Source organism: Perognathus longimembris, chromosome 1 (genome assembly GCF_023159225.1).
Source record: "Perognathus longimembris pacificus isolate PPM17 chromosome 1, ASM2315922v1, whole genome shotgun sequence".
In the NCBI taxonomy this organism is placed as follows: Eukaryota; Metazoa; Chordata; class Mammalia; order Rodentia; family Heteromyidae; genus Perognathus; species Perognathus longimembris.
Window position 1 is genome coordinate 35,781,626 of NC_063161.1, and position 15,622 is coordinate 35,797,247.

At 41.0% G+C, this 15,622-nt stretch overlaps 1 protein-coding gene across 1 annotated transcript in view; it reads right to left on the reverse strand.

Annotated features, from left to right (window-relative positions):
* Kcnmb4 (potassium calcium-activated channel subfamily M regulatory beta subunit 4) overlaps positions 1 to 15,622 on the reverse strand; it is a 41,856-nt gene that overhangs the window by 13,723 nt on the left and 12,511 nt on the right. The window contains exon 2 of the mRNA XM_048349794.1: positions 10,792 to 10,919. Within this exon, the coding sequence (XP_048205751.1) occupies positions 10,792 to 10,919 (128 nt within the window). The remainder of the gene's footprint in view (positions 1 to 10,791; positions 10,920 to 15,622) is intronic.

Sequence of the window (15,622 nt, forward strand, 5' to 3'; positions counted from 1 at the left end):
TTTTACAAAGCAGACAACCATCACAATAGAAATTAGTCTTCCTTAAATGGAAAGCACAAAAGCATCCTCCCAAAAGTTGACAGATGTGTACTTAGACAGAAGGGGCAAGGGAGAGTGATGAAGGAGGTTGAGTTTGATCAAGGTACATATGTGGACATGTCAAAATGAATCTCCTTGAAGCAGTGTTAATGAAATGAGGGAAAAGGGGAAAAAAATAACCATTTTCTTGTACTTCTTTCTCTTCCACTTTGTTAGTAACATGTGCATAATTCCTATGCTTGGGATCACAGAAGTCAGCTGTGCTGGTCAGCTCTGGCTTGTCCAGGGCTAATCCTGAGGGCAGGGTCATTCCCTATCCTGAATGCATTCCCACCACCAGGGGAGATGCTGGCATGTTCTTTGTCACAGCTTTTTGTCTGTTTAGGGTTGAAACCCATTTTGAAAACACAACAGACATTTGTACACAGTGCAGAGGGAATGAAAGAGAAGAGGGCTTAAGTTTGGGGAAATAAGTAAAACCTTGAGAACAGGTGTGAAAAAAACAGGGGTGCAGACTTTGGGGAACAGATGTACAATGAATTTCAAAAAAAATACTACACCTATAAAGGCACCACTGCTCTGGTCTGGCATTTCAGATTATTCTGCCAATGGTACAATTCAAAAATATTACAGAAGAAATCTCATAGATTAGATTTAACACACCCTTATATTCTCCTAGTCCAATATGGGAGAGAATCTGGCACTATGATAGAGAGATTACTAGCACTGATTCTGGAAGCTTTAATAATTGGATGGAAATTGATTCCAAAGATAGCAGGAGTGGAATAGTGAAAAGCCAGGTAGGGAGGGATAGAAGGAGACTGAGTATAAGGAGTCCCATAATGCAGTTTGATTGGAGGAATAAGCTGCAGTTTTCTATGGCATGGTAGTGTGGCTTTCGTTTATAAGAGCCTATAATAGATTTTATGAATAGCTTGAAGACAGAAGTTCATAAGCTCCAAATACAAAGTAATGCTCAGTGTATGAGGAGTTGGAGATGCTAAACACCCTCGCCTGATCACTGCCTATATAGTATCCATTTATGTAATGATCACACAAATACATACAGCTATGCTTCTGTTTAAAAACCTATCACCTGCAATCTGGGCAAGTTACCTCTACGGTAAGAAAGTATAAAGTGAGGTTGATAATAATGATGTCTGTGGGACTGTTGTGCAGATTCAGGGCATTGATACATATAAGGCACTGCAATAGGTCCTGGCCCAGAGGCCACAGAGTATGTAGGTATTGGCTACTATCAGATAAGGCAGAATGAAATACTCAGGTCTCATGTCCCAGTCAGTTTCAGCACATTTACCAATAACTTGAATAAGGGAATTAAAGCTATTCTGGCTTCTAATTCAGACAGCATTAAGAGAAAAGAAATAGCCAGAATCAAGATTCAAAATAATCATAAGAGATTGGAGCAATCAATTAGAAATGAGAGTATGGGTTTATATGGGAATAAATGTATACTGTTTACATTCCAATCCAAAAAACAGCAATGTCACAAGTTGAGGAATGGAGAGCATGGCTTTAAGAGCAACACAGATAGGATGGACTTGGAGTAGGTAGGTTTCATGATCAATTGTGGATGAATCAATAGTGTGCTATACTTGCCCAAAAAGCTAATGTTCTGTTATACCTCTTTGACTCACAGTGGTGGTAGAGATGTTCTATCCTCCTCTGTGCAGGCCAGATTGGGCACAGTAAGAAGCACATCACAGCAAGAAGGCATTGGTCCCAACAGCAATTGTTCAGTGTGGACTTGGCAGTGCCCACATTCTGCAGGTCAGGGGTTCAGGTTCAGATCATACCCTGGCTGTTCCCTGGCCTATGATTTTTGTGACCCTGGCTGTCCAACTCAGACAATGTATTCTGCCTTCACACTAAGACCACACAGCACTAACCACGGTGAACTTTTTTTCAACTGTGGCAAAACCTATGCAACATACAGTTGGCCAGTTGAAGGGTACAGTTTGGAGGTATGAATTAGTCTACAATACTAGACGCTACTACCTATTTCCAAAACCTTTTCATCAGAGCACACAGAAACTCTGCTACCCCTGAACCATGCCTTTCTCCATTCTTGCTTAGTTCTTGATGGCCTCCAATTGGCTTTCTGCCTCTGTGGATTATTTTGTATTCTAGGTATTTCTCAAGAAGAATTTCTGATGAGTCAAAATGTTTGAAGCTGGAATGGGCTTCTTCAGGAAGAGGTGACATTCATGGTCACCAGAGTTGTTCAGGTAGCGCAGAAAATGCTTTTCAAAAAATGATATGTCTGAGATTCATTTGGATGGGAGTAAATGACTGGAAAAGGTCTCCCAGGTTTAACAGTCTGTGAGACACCAGTCTGTGAGACAGGACATACCATGTGTGCCACAAGCTCCTTCCGGCCCCATTTTACCTAAGATGAAACTGAGGTATAAGTCATTCAGTAAGTAGCCCAAGGTCACTCACTGAGTCATGAAGAAAGCTAAGCATAGAACTGAAGTCTCCTGACGCGCAGCCCTGCCCTGCATTCCACCAGCTGATGGGCTGCACTCCGTGACCTACTTGTCCGATGGTTCTTGTATTTTTCCTCCCAAGGTCCCTCAGGGCTTTGTTTGAAGGCTGCGTAAAAGATCTTAAATAAAAAGTGATGTGCTATAATATCAAACTCTTCACTTTATTGTCATGATGACAAAAGCTGTTAAGAGATGAATCTGCAAACACAAGATCACTTTGATGGATCATCAGAAACAGTCCCTCTAATTCACATTTTAAGTAATGTATGGTGTTTGGATGTCAGACTGAGAAAGAATGTTGGAGTGAATTCTATATGTATTCCACAGAATGCTGGACTGCTTAAAAAGGAGAGAGAGAGAAAGAGAGAGAGAGAGATAGAGAGAGAGAAAGAGAGAGATGGAGACCAAATAGAGCCTTAAATTCTGATGTAATCTCTCTTAATATGGAACCAGACACAAACGTACATGGAAAACTCAATTTGAGTAAGAATTCCAGATTCACTGTTTTTCGAACTTAAGGATATGTCATTGATCTCAATGTCTAAACAGTAAATCAATATATTCTTATTAAAAAAATGATGGGACCAATCTCTTCTCTACTAGCACATCATTAATATTTCTCAACATAAATAGAAAACAAAAGTCACTAAATTTTACCAAATATCAAAACATTAGTTTGTTCAAAGGGCAGCAAAAATTTCCCTACATAATTTACTCAGAATCAGGTTTCATCCTTATATGCACATAAGCTTTGCACTCTCAGAAGTTCACAGTAAAGATCAAGTTTTTTCTTTCATAATTAGAGAATTTTTCTTTAGAGAATTAAAAGGAAAATAAGTTCTAAAGGCCCTTTATAGGGAAAAAATCACAGTTTTAACACATCCAACCTCTTCAGGTTCACTGCCAATATTATATGCTGAAGTTAAATTCAACATGTAAGTATATTTAAAATGTTTTTGAAGCTTCATCTATTTTTAGAGCAAAGTCTGTGCAAAGACATGGTGAAAATAAACTACAACTGATTGATGTTTTTGACTACACTGGTTATAAAAAAAAAAACTGAGACGCACATATCTAAGCCAAATAAGAAATCCAGCAGAGGAGGGGCAGTGACTGAAAGATGGTGTCAGTCTTGGGGTTTGAACTCTTAGCCTTGAGCTCTTGCTTAGCTTTTTCACTGGTGCTCTACCACTTGAGCCAACCCCACCTCCACATCCAGCTTTTTGCCAGTTAATTGGAGATAAATTCTCCCAGACTTGTCTGCCCGGGCTAGCTTTTAATCTGGATCCTGAGATCTCTTTCTCTTGAGTAGCTAGGATTACAGGTGTGAGCCACAGGCAAGTTTCATGGTGGCTTTACAATTGTGGCATCAGACATAGCCTTTGTGCCAGCACAAAGGTAATGGCAGGAAATGGCAATACTTAGGAAGGTAGGTGTTCTAATTATATAGCTATAGGTTTGTCATCCATGTCAGGCAATACATTCCTCAAGGACAGAGGCAAAGTCTTATTTGCCACTGATGCCTGTATACATCAGGTGCCTCATAAATGCCTGTTGGATACATAGGAGTAAATGTGTGAAGTGATGGCATTTTGATGGGTGAACTCCAGGAAACAGAAAAGGGTAACCTCACAAAACAGAACTGATCATCTATTATGTGTCAAAAAGACTTTAGCTTTCCGGTGCGAAGGTCTGGGACAAGATGGTGCAGCCGGTGCAAGTTTCTTCGCTCATCAAGCTCGGTTGCTACTCCGCCCTGGTCCTTGGCATGGCCTGCGCAAGCAAGCGCCACAGCCACCTGAAACTTCGGGCAGAGGAGGAGAGGAGGATAGCAGCAGAGGAGAAGAACAGGCGAGATGAACTGAAATGGATTGAGAAAGAGCTGGCCGAGGCCGGGAAGACGGCATATTTAAGTGAGAGGCACCAGCTCTGGCTTTTTCCAGCCCCAATGGATGAATAAAAACTCGGCTTGTGATGCTTTGGCTCCCTTTCCTTACTGTCCCAAGCAGTTTGATTCTGCTTTCCGGACTATGGGGGCCTAGGAGAAATTTGAAAGAAACTAAGGAGAATCTCTTGACACAGACCTAAAGTATATTTTACAAACTACAAGTAAAGAAAGACCAAAAAAAAAAAAAAAAACCTTAGCATGCATTGGCTATTGACCTATGTATGGCATTGGCCTGTTTCATATATAAAATCGCAAAATAACTGAAGTTTCACTTGTTAAATGAGTAAAAATATTTAAAATAGCACTGGCAGATATCTTTCCTAAAAATGCATTGCTCAAAAGGTGATACTGTCCAAGAAGCATTGTGCTCATAACCTGATTTATGGAATTGTAACCCTTTTTTACAGTTCCTGAATATTAACTTTTTTTTTTATGCCAGTCCTGGGGCTTGGACTCAGGGCCTGAGCACTGTCCCTGGCTTCTTTTTGCTCAAGGCTAGCACTCTGCCACTTGAGCCACAGAGCCACTTCTGGCTGTTTTCTGTATATGTGGTGCTGGGGAATTGAACTCAGGGCTTCGAGCACTCTACCACTGGGCCATATCCCCAGCCCTCAATATTAACTATTTTAAAAAGAAAAAAATGTACTGCCCATTTTCTTCTTTCAAAATGAGTGTTGTTGAACCAAATGTAACCTTTCCTGATAACTCAAGGTCATTGCTAGGAAAGTAGATTCTCTGCAGCACCATTCAGTGGCTCTGGACTGTTGACATTGTGGCGTTTTTTTTTTTTTAAACTAATTTTCTCTCAAGCAGCATCAGATTTTATCTAGCATCTTAAGTTGTTGTAACCAGCCTTCAAAACTAGAGAAAAATAGCAGCACAACACTTGAGAACTTAATGGGATCTAACAGACCATTTAATCTATCAGTCTATCACATTTTATGAATAAGAAAGCTAATCCCTAAGCAAGTAAGAGGTCTTTTTCTAACGGGATGCTTTTAATTTTCTATTTTAATGGTTTTCCTGCTATATTCTGCAGCATACTCTACTCTTCTGAGTTCATTCTTGCCTCTGATACTTTGGACACAATAGGGCTTTGTTCTGAAGCTTTTTTCTCCTCCCCTCTCACCTAGCCAACTCTTTTTTTTTTTTTTTTTTTGCCAGTCCTGGGCCTTGGACTCCGGGCCTGAGCACTGTCCCTGGCTTTTTCCCGCTCATCACCTAGCCAACTCTTGACCTAATGATGATCCACTCTGACAAGTCTTTGAGATCCCCACAATAACCTGCTTAGTAACCATGCAACCATTTTTTTCCATTTTGTAGCTAATTCTACTTTGTAATTATACTAATGTGAACAAAACCAAATGCTCCAGGAAGCCTGAGACTGGATCTAGTTGGCTAGTTTGCTTTCTTCCTTCCTTTCTCCCTTGCCTCTCTCCCTTCCTCTTTCTTTTGTGACAGTACTAGGGCTTGAACTCAGGGCCTTACACTCTTGCTTTTCTTTTCTTCACTCAAGACCGGAACTCTACCACTTGAGCAACAACTGCTGCTTTTCTTTTCTTTTTCCCTTGTTGTTGTGTTTGTTTCCCCAGGAGTCACACATAACTCTCTAACAGAATTTGAAGCTGGAGCTAGAAAAGTCCCGTTTCTATCCTTAGCACAATAAGGAGGCAAAAAACCATATTCAAGGGTGATGACAAAATCAAATAAGAGGCTTAAATGAAGTGATGCAAACCCCAATGAATTATGAATGACAGAGAAGAGAAACACCAAAGTACAGCTCAACTGAGGCTCATTCTGATAGTGTGGATGACAGCCTGAACCAGGATGGTGGCAGAACAGTGAATTCAAAAGATGGCACGGGGGCTGGAAATGTGGCTTAGCAGTAGAGTGCTTGCCTACCATGCCTGAAGCCTGGGTTTGATTCCTCAGCACCACATAAACAGAAAAAGGTGGAAGTGGCGCTGTGGCTCAAGTGGCAGAGTGCTAGCCTTGAGCAAAAAGAAGCCAGGGACAGTGCTCAGGCCCTAAGTTCAAGCCCCAAAACTGGCAAAAAAGAAAAAAAATAAAGAGGACATGATGCAATGATCAGATTTGTTTATCTGATGAGAGGTCGTGTGTGTGTGTAGACTGCGTTGTATGCTCTTTGACCCTTATCCACTCAGATGTCCACAAGACCATGAGTAGACACAATCTCGCAATCTGTGGCTAAGTCACACAGATGACCCCATGGGCACTGACTTGATGTGATCCCTGTGACAACTAGGGCTTCTGGGGGCAGCTGGAACCACTGCTGATTCTACTCCTGAAGACAGCTAAGTTGAGATACCGGTGGAAGCTGAGGCTCTGATCATGTTTGACTTAGATTTTTGAAAATAACATCTTTTCCTTGAAAATGGAGAAACATCTTGGTAACTCTTCTCCTAATTTCCTGCCTTTGCATGAAATCTAAAGGTTATTTTAAATATAAAGTTCATCTTATCAAAGAGCATCTGGAAGTCGATATAGTGAGTGTATTTTAATTTCATATTTAGCAGTAGTAAAAAGTGTACGCAGAGAAGACAGCACCAGAGAGCTGCCATTTTTCACACCCCTCAAAGCAACCTTGTTTCCTCACACATATGTCAGTATGAAAGAGCCAAACTCTAAATTCTTGCTTCCTCAGTCACTTAAAAATCATGTCCTGTAAGCCAGGCACCAGTGGCTCACACCTGTAATCCTAGCTACTCAGGCACCAAGTTCTGATGATTGAGGTTCAAAGCCAGCCTGGGCAGAAAAGTCTATGGGACTTATTTCCAATTAACCACCTCAAAAGCCAAAAGTGGAGTGGTGGTACAAGTGGTAGAGAAACAGCCTTGAGCAAAAAAAGGTAAGGGGTAGCAATGGGTCCTGAGTTCAATTACCCCTGCTCCTCAGTACTCATGTCTTGAGTGCTGCCAGATAGTAACAGACCACCCCCACTTCTCCCTAGGATAGGAAAATAAAAGATAAAGAACGTATATCTTTTCTGAAGGGTGGGTTTAAAGTTACTGCACTAAAATTATCATAAGGTATATGTAACACTAATGAGAATTATGTTTGGTCTCTGCCACTTAATTCTGGCACAGAGCTTCTAAAACCCTTATATTTTCTTGATTAGTAGAGGTGAGTGGAGCTTCTTTGTGTTTTTCAGGGAAACTCTTTACACCTCACCTGGGTGAATGTTAATGGTGGCTCTTGGAGGATAGGCGCGGGTTACCAGAGAAATCAACGTTGTGATTGGATGGTTAGAACTTCAGTTCTGCCCCCCTGATATTGGGGGAAGGAAAGGGGACAGACACTGACTAATCACAAAGGGTCTATGATTTATTCTGCCACACCTACTAAATGAGACCTCCAAATGACCCCTCAAATGACAGGGTTCAGTGATCTTCCAGGTATCTTCCAGGATCTTTCCCAATGAACATCATTCACCTGCTGTTACTGGGTTGACTACCTGAGATGTTCTAATTAAACTTGTTAATGATTGTGTGTGTGTGTCTGTGTGTCTGTGTGTGTGTGTGTGTGCTGGTCCTGGGGCTTAAACCCAAGGCCGGGCCACTGTCCCTGAGCTTTTATGATAAAGGGTAGTGATCCACTGCTTGAGCCACAGTTCCATTTCTGGTTTTCTGGTGGATAATTGGAGATCAAAGTTTCACAGACTTCCCTGCCCTAGCAGGCTTCAAACCACAATCCTCATATTTCAGCCTCTTGTAAAGCTAGGATTACAAGCTCAAGCCACCAGTGCCTGGCAAATAATGTTTTTGTCAGTCAGGAGGCTTGAACTCAGGGCCTATGCACTAATGTTAAGCTTTTCTGCTCAAGGCTAGCACTCTAGCACTTTGTGCCACAGTGCCACTTCCGGTTTTCTGGTGGTTAATTGGAGATAAGAGTCTCATAGTCTTTCCTGCTCAGGCTGGCTTTGAACCATGATCCTCAGATCTCAGCCCCCTGAGTAGTTAAGATTACAGGTGTGAGCTGCCTGGCTTGATTTTTTTTTTTTTTTTAAGAAGTTCAGTTGGCACAGTTCTAGGAAGCCAAGCAGTAAGATCTCTGGGACAGCTATTCGAAGCCTATGGACATGGAGATGCTTAACCACTGGTACTCTGTTCTACAACACTGTGTCCTCCTTCTTCTTCCATTTCAAATCTACTCAGGAGCAGCCCCCTCCAAGTGACTGAGTAAACACTGCCCCATTTTGAACTCAGGGCCAGAACTAGGTCTAGGTGAAAGAACTCTTCTTAAACAAGGATCCATCCAGAGGCTGACCACTAGAGGTTAGGAAAAAGTTTTCCAATCCCAAGAAATACATGCCAGGATAGTCATACTGGTGTGTGTGGCTGTGCCCCTCAGTACTGCATAAACAGTATGATAGCCATGAAGGGAGCCACCCTGACACAGGGCAGAGATCCTCAAAAGAGATGGGTTCTAGTTGCCTCAACTATGATTTTTAAAAAAAATTCTGATGTCAGAGTGTCTGCCTATACATTGCTTTATATAGAAACAGTATATTTCCTAACTGTTACTACTACCCTGGTAAGACTTTCCTGTCTACCTACAGCAGTTGGTTTCTGACCAGCAGGAACCACGTGAGGAAGCAGCACCGAGGGTGGCATGCATGGCAGGCCTCGCTCAGCAAGGCAGTCAAGAAGCAGGAGGAGCAAATTAGATGGTGTGACTATAAAGTAGGAGATTCCCTTGGGCACTGCATATAGGTCAGTGGCTACTGCAGACTAGGAATCAGAAGATTAGGCTGCGCAGATAAGAGTCAGAATGAGATCTCGAGGAGACCTCAGAGGTTAAATATGGCCCTGATCCTTTGCCACCTCCTCTGGCTTTGTGGTTTGTGCTGACCAATAGAATGTGTTAGAACTAAGATAATTCTCCTGAATACTATTCAGAAGCTGGCATGCTTGTAAGGAAAGTAATCTATCCCACTGAAAAATGGAAGACCATGCACAGAGGGGAAAAGGAGCCCTCCTAGTAGCACTAGTAGCCAGCACCAGGGACTGGGCTGCGAGCCAAGAGGCTGCCTGGTACTGTGCTGCTATTTCAGCCTTCATCACTGTGCATGATGAGCCCAGCTAACTCACAGGACTATAAGAAATGTTCATCATTGTTAGTGAGCCACCAGATTTAGGGTGGTTTGCCATGAGCAATAGGTACTTGGCCATGCCAAGATACTCAAACTTTACTCTAGAAAGTATGAAAAACTGGACAGCAGAATGGAGAACTGCTTGGTGGGGCAGGGTTGACTTGTCAGACTACTGTACTAATGGAGCTAAGAAATCATGCAAATCAGAACACACACAGAGTCGGTGGGAAGACACAGAAGAATCCTCCTAGAAGTAAAACTCCAAATAATGCTGGATGCAAGTTACATGGCTAAAGTGGGGAAATGAATTTAAAGTGCCTCAAAGGTTTCTGGGTTAGGTAAAAACGCATTTAGGCACTACTAAAAGAGAGGCTACGGGACGAAGGGGTGGTTTAGAGTAACTGTGGAACCTCCAGATTGAGATGCACAGCAAGGAGTTCTGAATATTCAGTAAGTATTTGAATAATAAATTACTATGATTATTCTGGGTTGCTACAGTCAGGGAGTCTTCTTGACTTGGCTATAATTTGATGCCTTTTAAGTCAAGTAAAGTTTTAACTGTGTGAACTCTTTTCACTGATCCTCATCAGGGAAGAAAAAGGGAAGATTAAGGTTTGATGTAGGCCAAAATGCTGACAAATCTGTACATTGTGCATTCATCTGTAACACTGAGAGCACACAAGTAATATATGATGTGCCTATGGAAAAGCACTACTATTTTTACTGTATCCAATGAGTAATGTCTCCAATACACATTCTCTCATCCCTATATGTTCTTTATATACCTTCCATCCTATAAAGCAAGGAGTTTCTACATACTAGAAAGAGTGGAGATGCCAGGCACTGGGGCCACGCCTGTAATCCTAGCTACTCAGGAGGCTAAGACCTGAGAATCACAGTTAAAAGCCAACCTTTTTGAGCAGACAAATCCTTGAGAATCTTATTTCCAGTTAACTAGCAAAAAACTGGAAGTGCAGTTTTGGCTCAAGTGGTAGAGTGCCAGTCTTAAGCAAAAAAAGCTGAGCAAGCATGCAAAGCCCTTAGTTCAAGCCCTGATAGGGGCACAGAGAAAGAAAGAAAGAATGGAGAAGTGGAATGATCTCTAGGTTGTGTATTTTTGTCGAATGAGCACCAGAATAATAAGCTACCCAGGCTATAAACATTCATACATATTGACTTACCTTTGATATTGATTAAAATAGCAAGTAAATGGCTGGGAACCAATCTCATCTTTCCAGTACTGTTGCCAATTCATGACACTTTCCAAGTTCTTCTGATTTTCTCTCTTACAGGGAGGGATATAGGAGCACTAACAAAAATAGAATACAAAAAGCAGGCCTGTTATTCTATAGAATATTAAAATACAGTTCTTTTTTGTCAAAGACTTTGACTATAATACACAGGCTGGGTCTGATGGGAAGGTGCAGATGATTGTGGGCAGGTTAGCATTGAGGGTCCATCTCAATGGCCATGAATGTGTACCCACAAGGCATTATGGTTTTTTCCCAATTCCATCCATCTTCATATCCCAAGCCAGCATTCTGGTCCTGAGACAGGAGAACATATTGAATGGTGGTCCAGGAATGGAGCAGTCCACCAGAAGGCAAACTTAATCTGGCCAAAGCAACTCTGCTGGCCCACAAAGAGCCCAAGCCACCAGCTTCTCATGTGTGCCCTCAGTCACTCAGCTCCCAGTCCACTTTTTATAGAGAGAGGGTGTCGTACAGACAGTAAATCTAATCTAAACCCAATTTTTAACATAGTGAAACTGAAATTTCTACCTCATATTTCAATTTCCCATTTGGCACAAAGACAAAAACATTCCAATACAAAAACTGCCTCTGATTATTAGGATAGAAAGGCATTTTATTAGCAATGAGTTACAGTACTAGAGCAAATTAAAAACATAGTACATTCTGTCCTTAAGGACTTTCCGGTCAAAAGAAGGAGGCAAAAAATCAATTTGGATTCCCAATTTCTATCTGTGGGCCTTGATGTATTCCTGTTCTACTTATAATGAATGAATTGAGTACATAACTCTTTCCTGCATGCCGCTCTCAACCAATGAAAGCTAGTGTTCTTACATTGTCTTGGACAACAGTATCAGCAGAAAATTTCCTCTCAAGTATAAAATCAATGGGTTTTGAGGATGATTTTTTTCTGACCATGTTGCTGACAAAGTAGTTCTCTTAAAGGGACTCAAATAAGCCACATAGATTTGGCACATTAGAAAACCATTCTTCACTCCAGATGTTGAAATGAGCCCTTCACATTCGAAGTCATTTTCTCTGATACAGTCTTTCATCATGATGATGATGCCACCTAACACTTATTGTTTGCAATGTTCCAGATACTGTAATAAATGCCTCATGGGACTGAATTTGTGTACTTCTTACAACAGCCTTCTAATGATCTCCATTTTACACATGAGGAAATTGAGATTTCTGTCAGCTCTACAGCTAGAACCAGAGTCTGGAGATTTTTCACATACTCTATTCTCAGATGAATACCATGATGTCTGATATTAAAGAGGGAAAAAACTGAGTCTCACTCATTTGGATCTTTTATTGTTGTTTAATATCTTCTCATTGTTTTCTGGTGAAATTAAAATCTTTTAACATGAAAACAATCTTCATAATCTGATCTCTGCTGCCCCCACCCCCATAATCCTGGGACAACTTGCTTCCCAGGTCTTCCACTGACTGTCCCATTCACCTACCTGGAACAACAGGCTGTTTCTTTCTTTTTAATGTCCTTTTACCTCAATTTCCCCCTCCCCCAATTCCTGTCAGGTCTGGCATTTGCTGTTTTGGAAAGGCTTCTCTTTCTTGATCCTCTCTCCTGTCCCTCCCTCATGCAGCCGCAAGAATCGTGGTTGAAATCACATACCTTGGTATGTTAGCCTTGCTAGTTCATTCATGTATTGAGAACAAGGACTGTTATTTTTCTTTTCTGTACCTTTGCCTTGAGGATGGCATCTGGTAATGGGGATTCAAAAATGCTGTCTGGTCGGGCGCAGGTGGCTCACACCTGTAATCCTAGCTACTCAGGAGGATGAAGATTGCAGTTTGAAACCAGTCCAGGAAGAAAAGTCCTTGTGAGACTCTTATCTCCAATTAAACACTCAAAAACTAGTTGGTGCTGTTGTTCAAAGTGGCAGAGCACTAGCCTTGAGCAAAAGAGCTCAGTGACAGCACCCAGGTCCTGAGTTCAAGCACCCCAACCAACAAAAAAAAAAATGCTGTCTGAATGAATTAATAACATTCTTTTTTCATGAATTGCAATCTTCCCAAAGAGCATCATAAGTTAAATAATACTCTATATAATGCTCTAGCAACTTTATAAAACTAACATGATTTTTAAAGGGAAATTTTGTACTGGGGTTTGAAATCAGGTCCTTATGCTTACTTGACTTGTTTGGCTTGTTTGCTCACAGCTAATGTTCTACCATCTCAGCCATGTCTCAAACATGGTTATTTTGCTTGATAGTTTGCTTTGTGCTGGTTATTTTGGAGCTGGAGTGTCACAGATCTTTTTTTTTTTTTTTTTTGGCCAGTCCTGGGCCTTGGACTCAGGGCCTGAGCACTGTCCCTGGCTTCTTCCCGCTCAAGGCTAGCACTCTGCCACTTGAGCCACAGCGCCGCTTCTGGCCGTTTTCTGTATACGTGGTGCTGGGGAATCGAACCTAGGGCCTCGTGTATCCGAGGCAGGCACTCTTGCCACTAGGCTATATCCCCAGCCCCCAGTCACAGATCTTTTTTGCTTGGGCTGGATTCAAGCCACAGTCCTGTGGATCCTAGTCTCCTGAGTATCTAGGATTGCAAGTATGAGCCACCAATATCCAATTCAAAAGGGAAACATTTTTAAGTCTAAACTTTATCTTCTTAAAAATATTGTTCATTTTCTTAAATCTCAATTCTCTGGTTAATTTTTCTTTAAGTTTTCTGTGAAGCTAATTTTATGCTTTCCCTAGATCCCTTCTCAATTCTAGGTAGTAGATTGCCAGAATTTTAAAACAAATCACAAACAAAATTTTAAAGCCGTGTTCTAGAAGAAATAGGAAATTCAGTCATACAAACTCTTTTCCTATTTAAGTTATTCAAGCTTGATGGTTTCCCAGGCTTGGTAGAAACTCCACCACAAGGATCAACAGAGAGGCCATCAACAATCATCTCTCCCATATTATTATGATCACCACTGTCACCAATATAGCTACAACCTCTTGCCTATATATCAAGCATCTCATTAATCATTAACCCAAATAATCATCCTCATGATATCAATAAGGATACTGCATGAAAGTGGTTTAAGCATTTTTTTCACAATGGCAAATTATGATAACAAATAGAAAATCTAGGACTCAGACAGCAGAGTATTCCTAACACTGCCCTACATTACCTTCCAAATTTCTTCCTATACAACCTGCCAATTTTATCTCCATGGAGTTCCCTAGTTTGGAGCTAAGAGGATGTCCTGCCTTTTACATTCGCTCTTGGAGACCTAATGGTGAGTTTCTGTTGGAATGGAATTGTAGTCCTCTTGAGGACTGACAAGCTGAGGCAGTCCCCCTCTATCCTCTGAGAAACTCAATTTTAAGTCTTCCCTTGTTCTACCTGCCTCAACTTGGATTCTGGTGCCACATATGCAATTTCACTTAGGTAAATGGATAGATACAATGCTTTTGATTATGAAGAAGAAGATGCTTTCACTTGGGAGAAATCTCTTCATGTATTTCTGACTTATTTTATTTTTCATTTGCAAAGGCAGCATTTCCCAAATTCTAACATGATGACTCCAGTAACCTTCACTTGGGTCAGAGCTGTCTTCTGTTGTCTGTAATGAGGACATTTTCTTTAAAAGCTTAGGAGAAACAAGCAAGCATTTGATTAAAAAAAACTGTATTTCCTTACTGCCTCCTTTCAGAAAAAGTTTGTTAACTTTTAAATTCAGGAACAATACTGATGGATTGGAATGAGCTATTTTGAGTATAATAACATGAAGGTATCTAGTGAATTGATTAAGAATAGACACTATCATCATTTGAGGTGGAATGTTTCATTATGTAATCTGTATTACCTGTTTTCCCATTGTCTTGTTTTAGGGTTTATCAAGATTTATAATAGCATTCTTCTATAGACTGCACAATGAGTTTATATTTTAATAGAACTGTTCTGGAGTGGGCTCTTTGCCATAAGTGTCTTGAAGATTGCATTTCAATCATGTGGGCAGAGTAGGCAGAATCCACTTTCTTCCTCTTATGAGTCATTTTAAAACATTATTGCATAAAACACGTGGTCTGTTTAACTAAATATTGGTTCTATGTTAGGCACTGGATTCTATGTTAAGCATTCGCATTCTCTTTTTTGTGTGTGTGCTGGTTCTGGGATTTGAACTCAGGGCCTCTCCTTTCCCTTAGCATTTCCTCTTAAGACTGGATCTCTACTACTTAAACTATACTTCCATGCCTGGTTCTTGATGGTTACTAGAGATAAGAGTCTGATTTGTCTACCTATGGTGGTTTCAAACCACAATCCACAGATTTCAGCCTCCTGAGTAGCCAGGATTACAGGCATGAGCCATTAGTGCCTAGTTATGGAAGGTATCTTCTAAGAAACAGAAATGGATTTTTTTTTATTTTCTTCCTGTTTCTTTCTTAACTTAGGGATGATAGAACTAAAGGACATAATAATACAATGCATTTTGTTTATAAAATACTTTCCAAATATTTGGTTAGAAAATAAATACTTCTCTATTGGGACACAAGGTTATTTCATATCATAATCCTTCACTTAAAATAAAATCTCTGAGGACTGGGAATATGGCCTAGTGGTAAGAGTGCTTGCCTCCTATACATGAAACTCTCGGTTTGATTCCCCAGTACCTACCATATATACGGAAAACGGCCAGAAGGGGCGCTGTGGCTCAAGTGGCAGAGTGCTAGCCTTGAGCGGGAAGAAGCCAGGGATGGTGCTCAGGCCCTGAGTCCAAGGCTCAGGACTGGCCAAAAAAAAA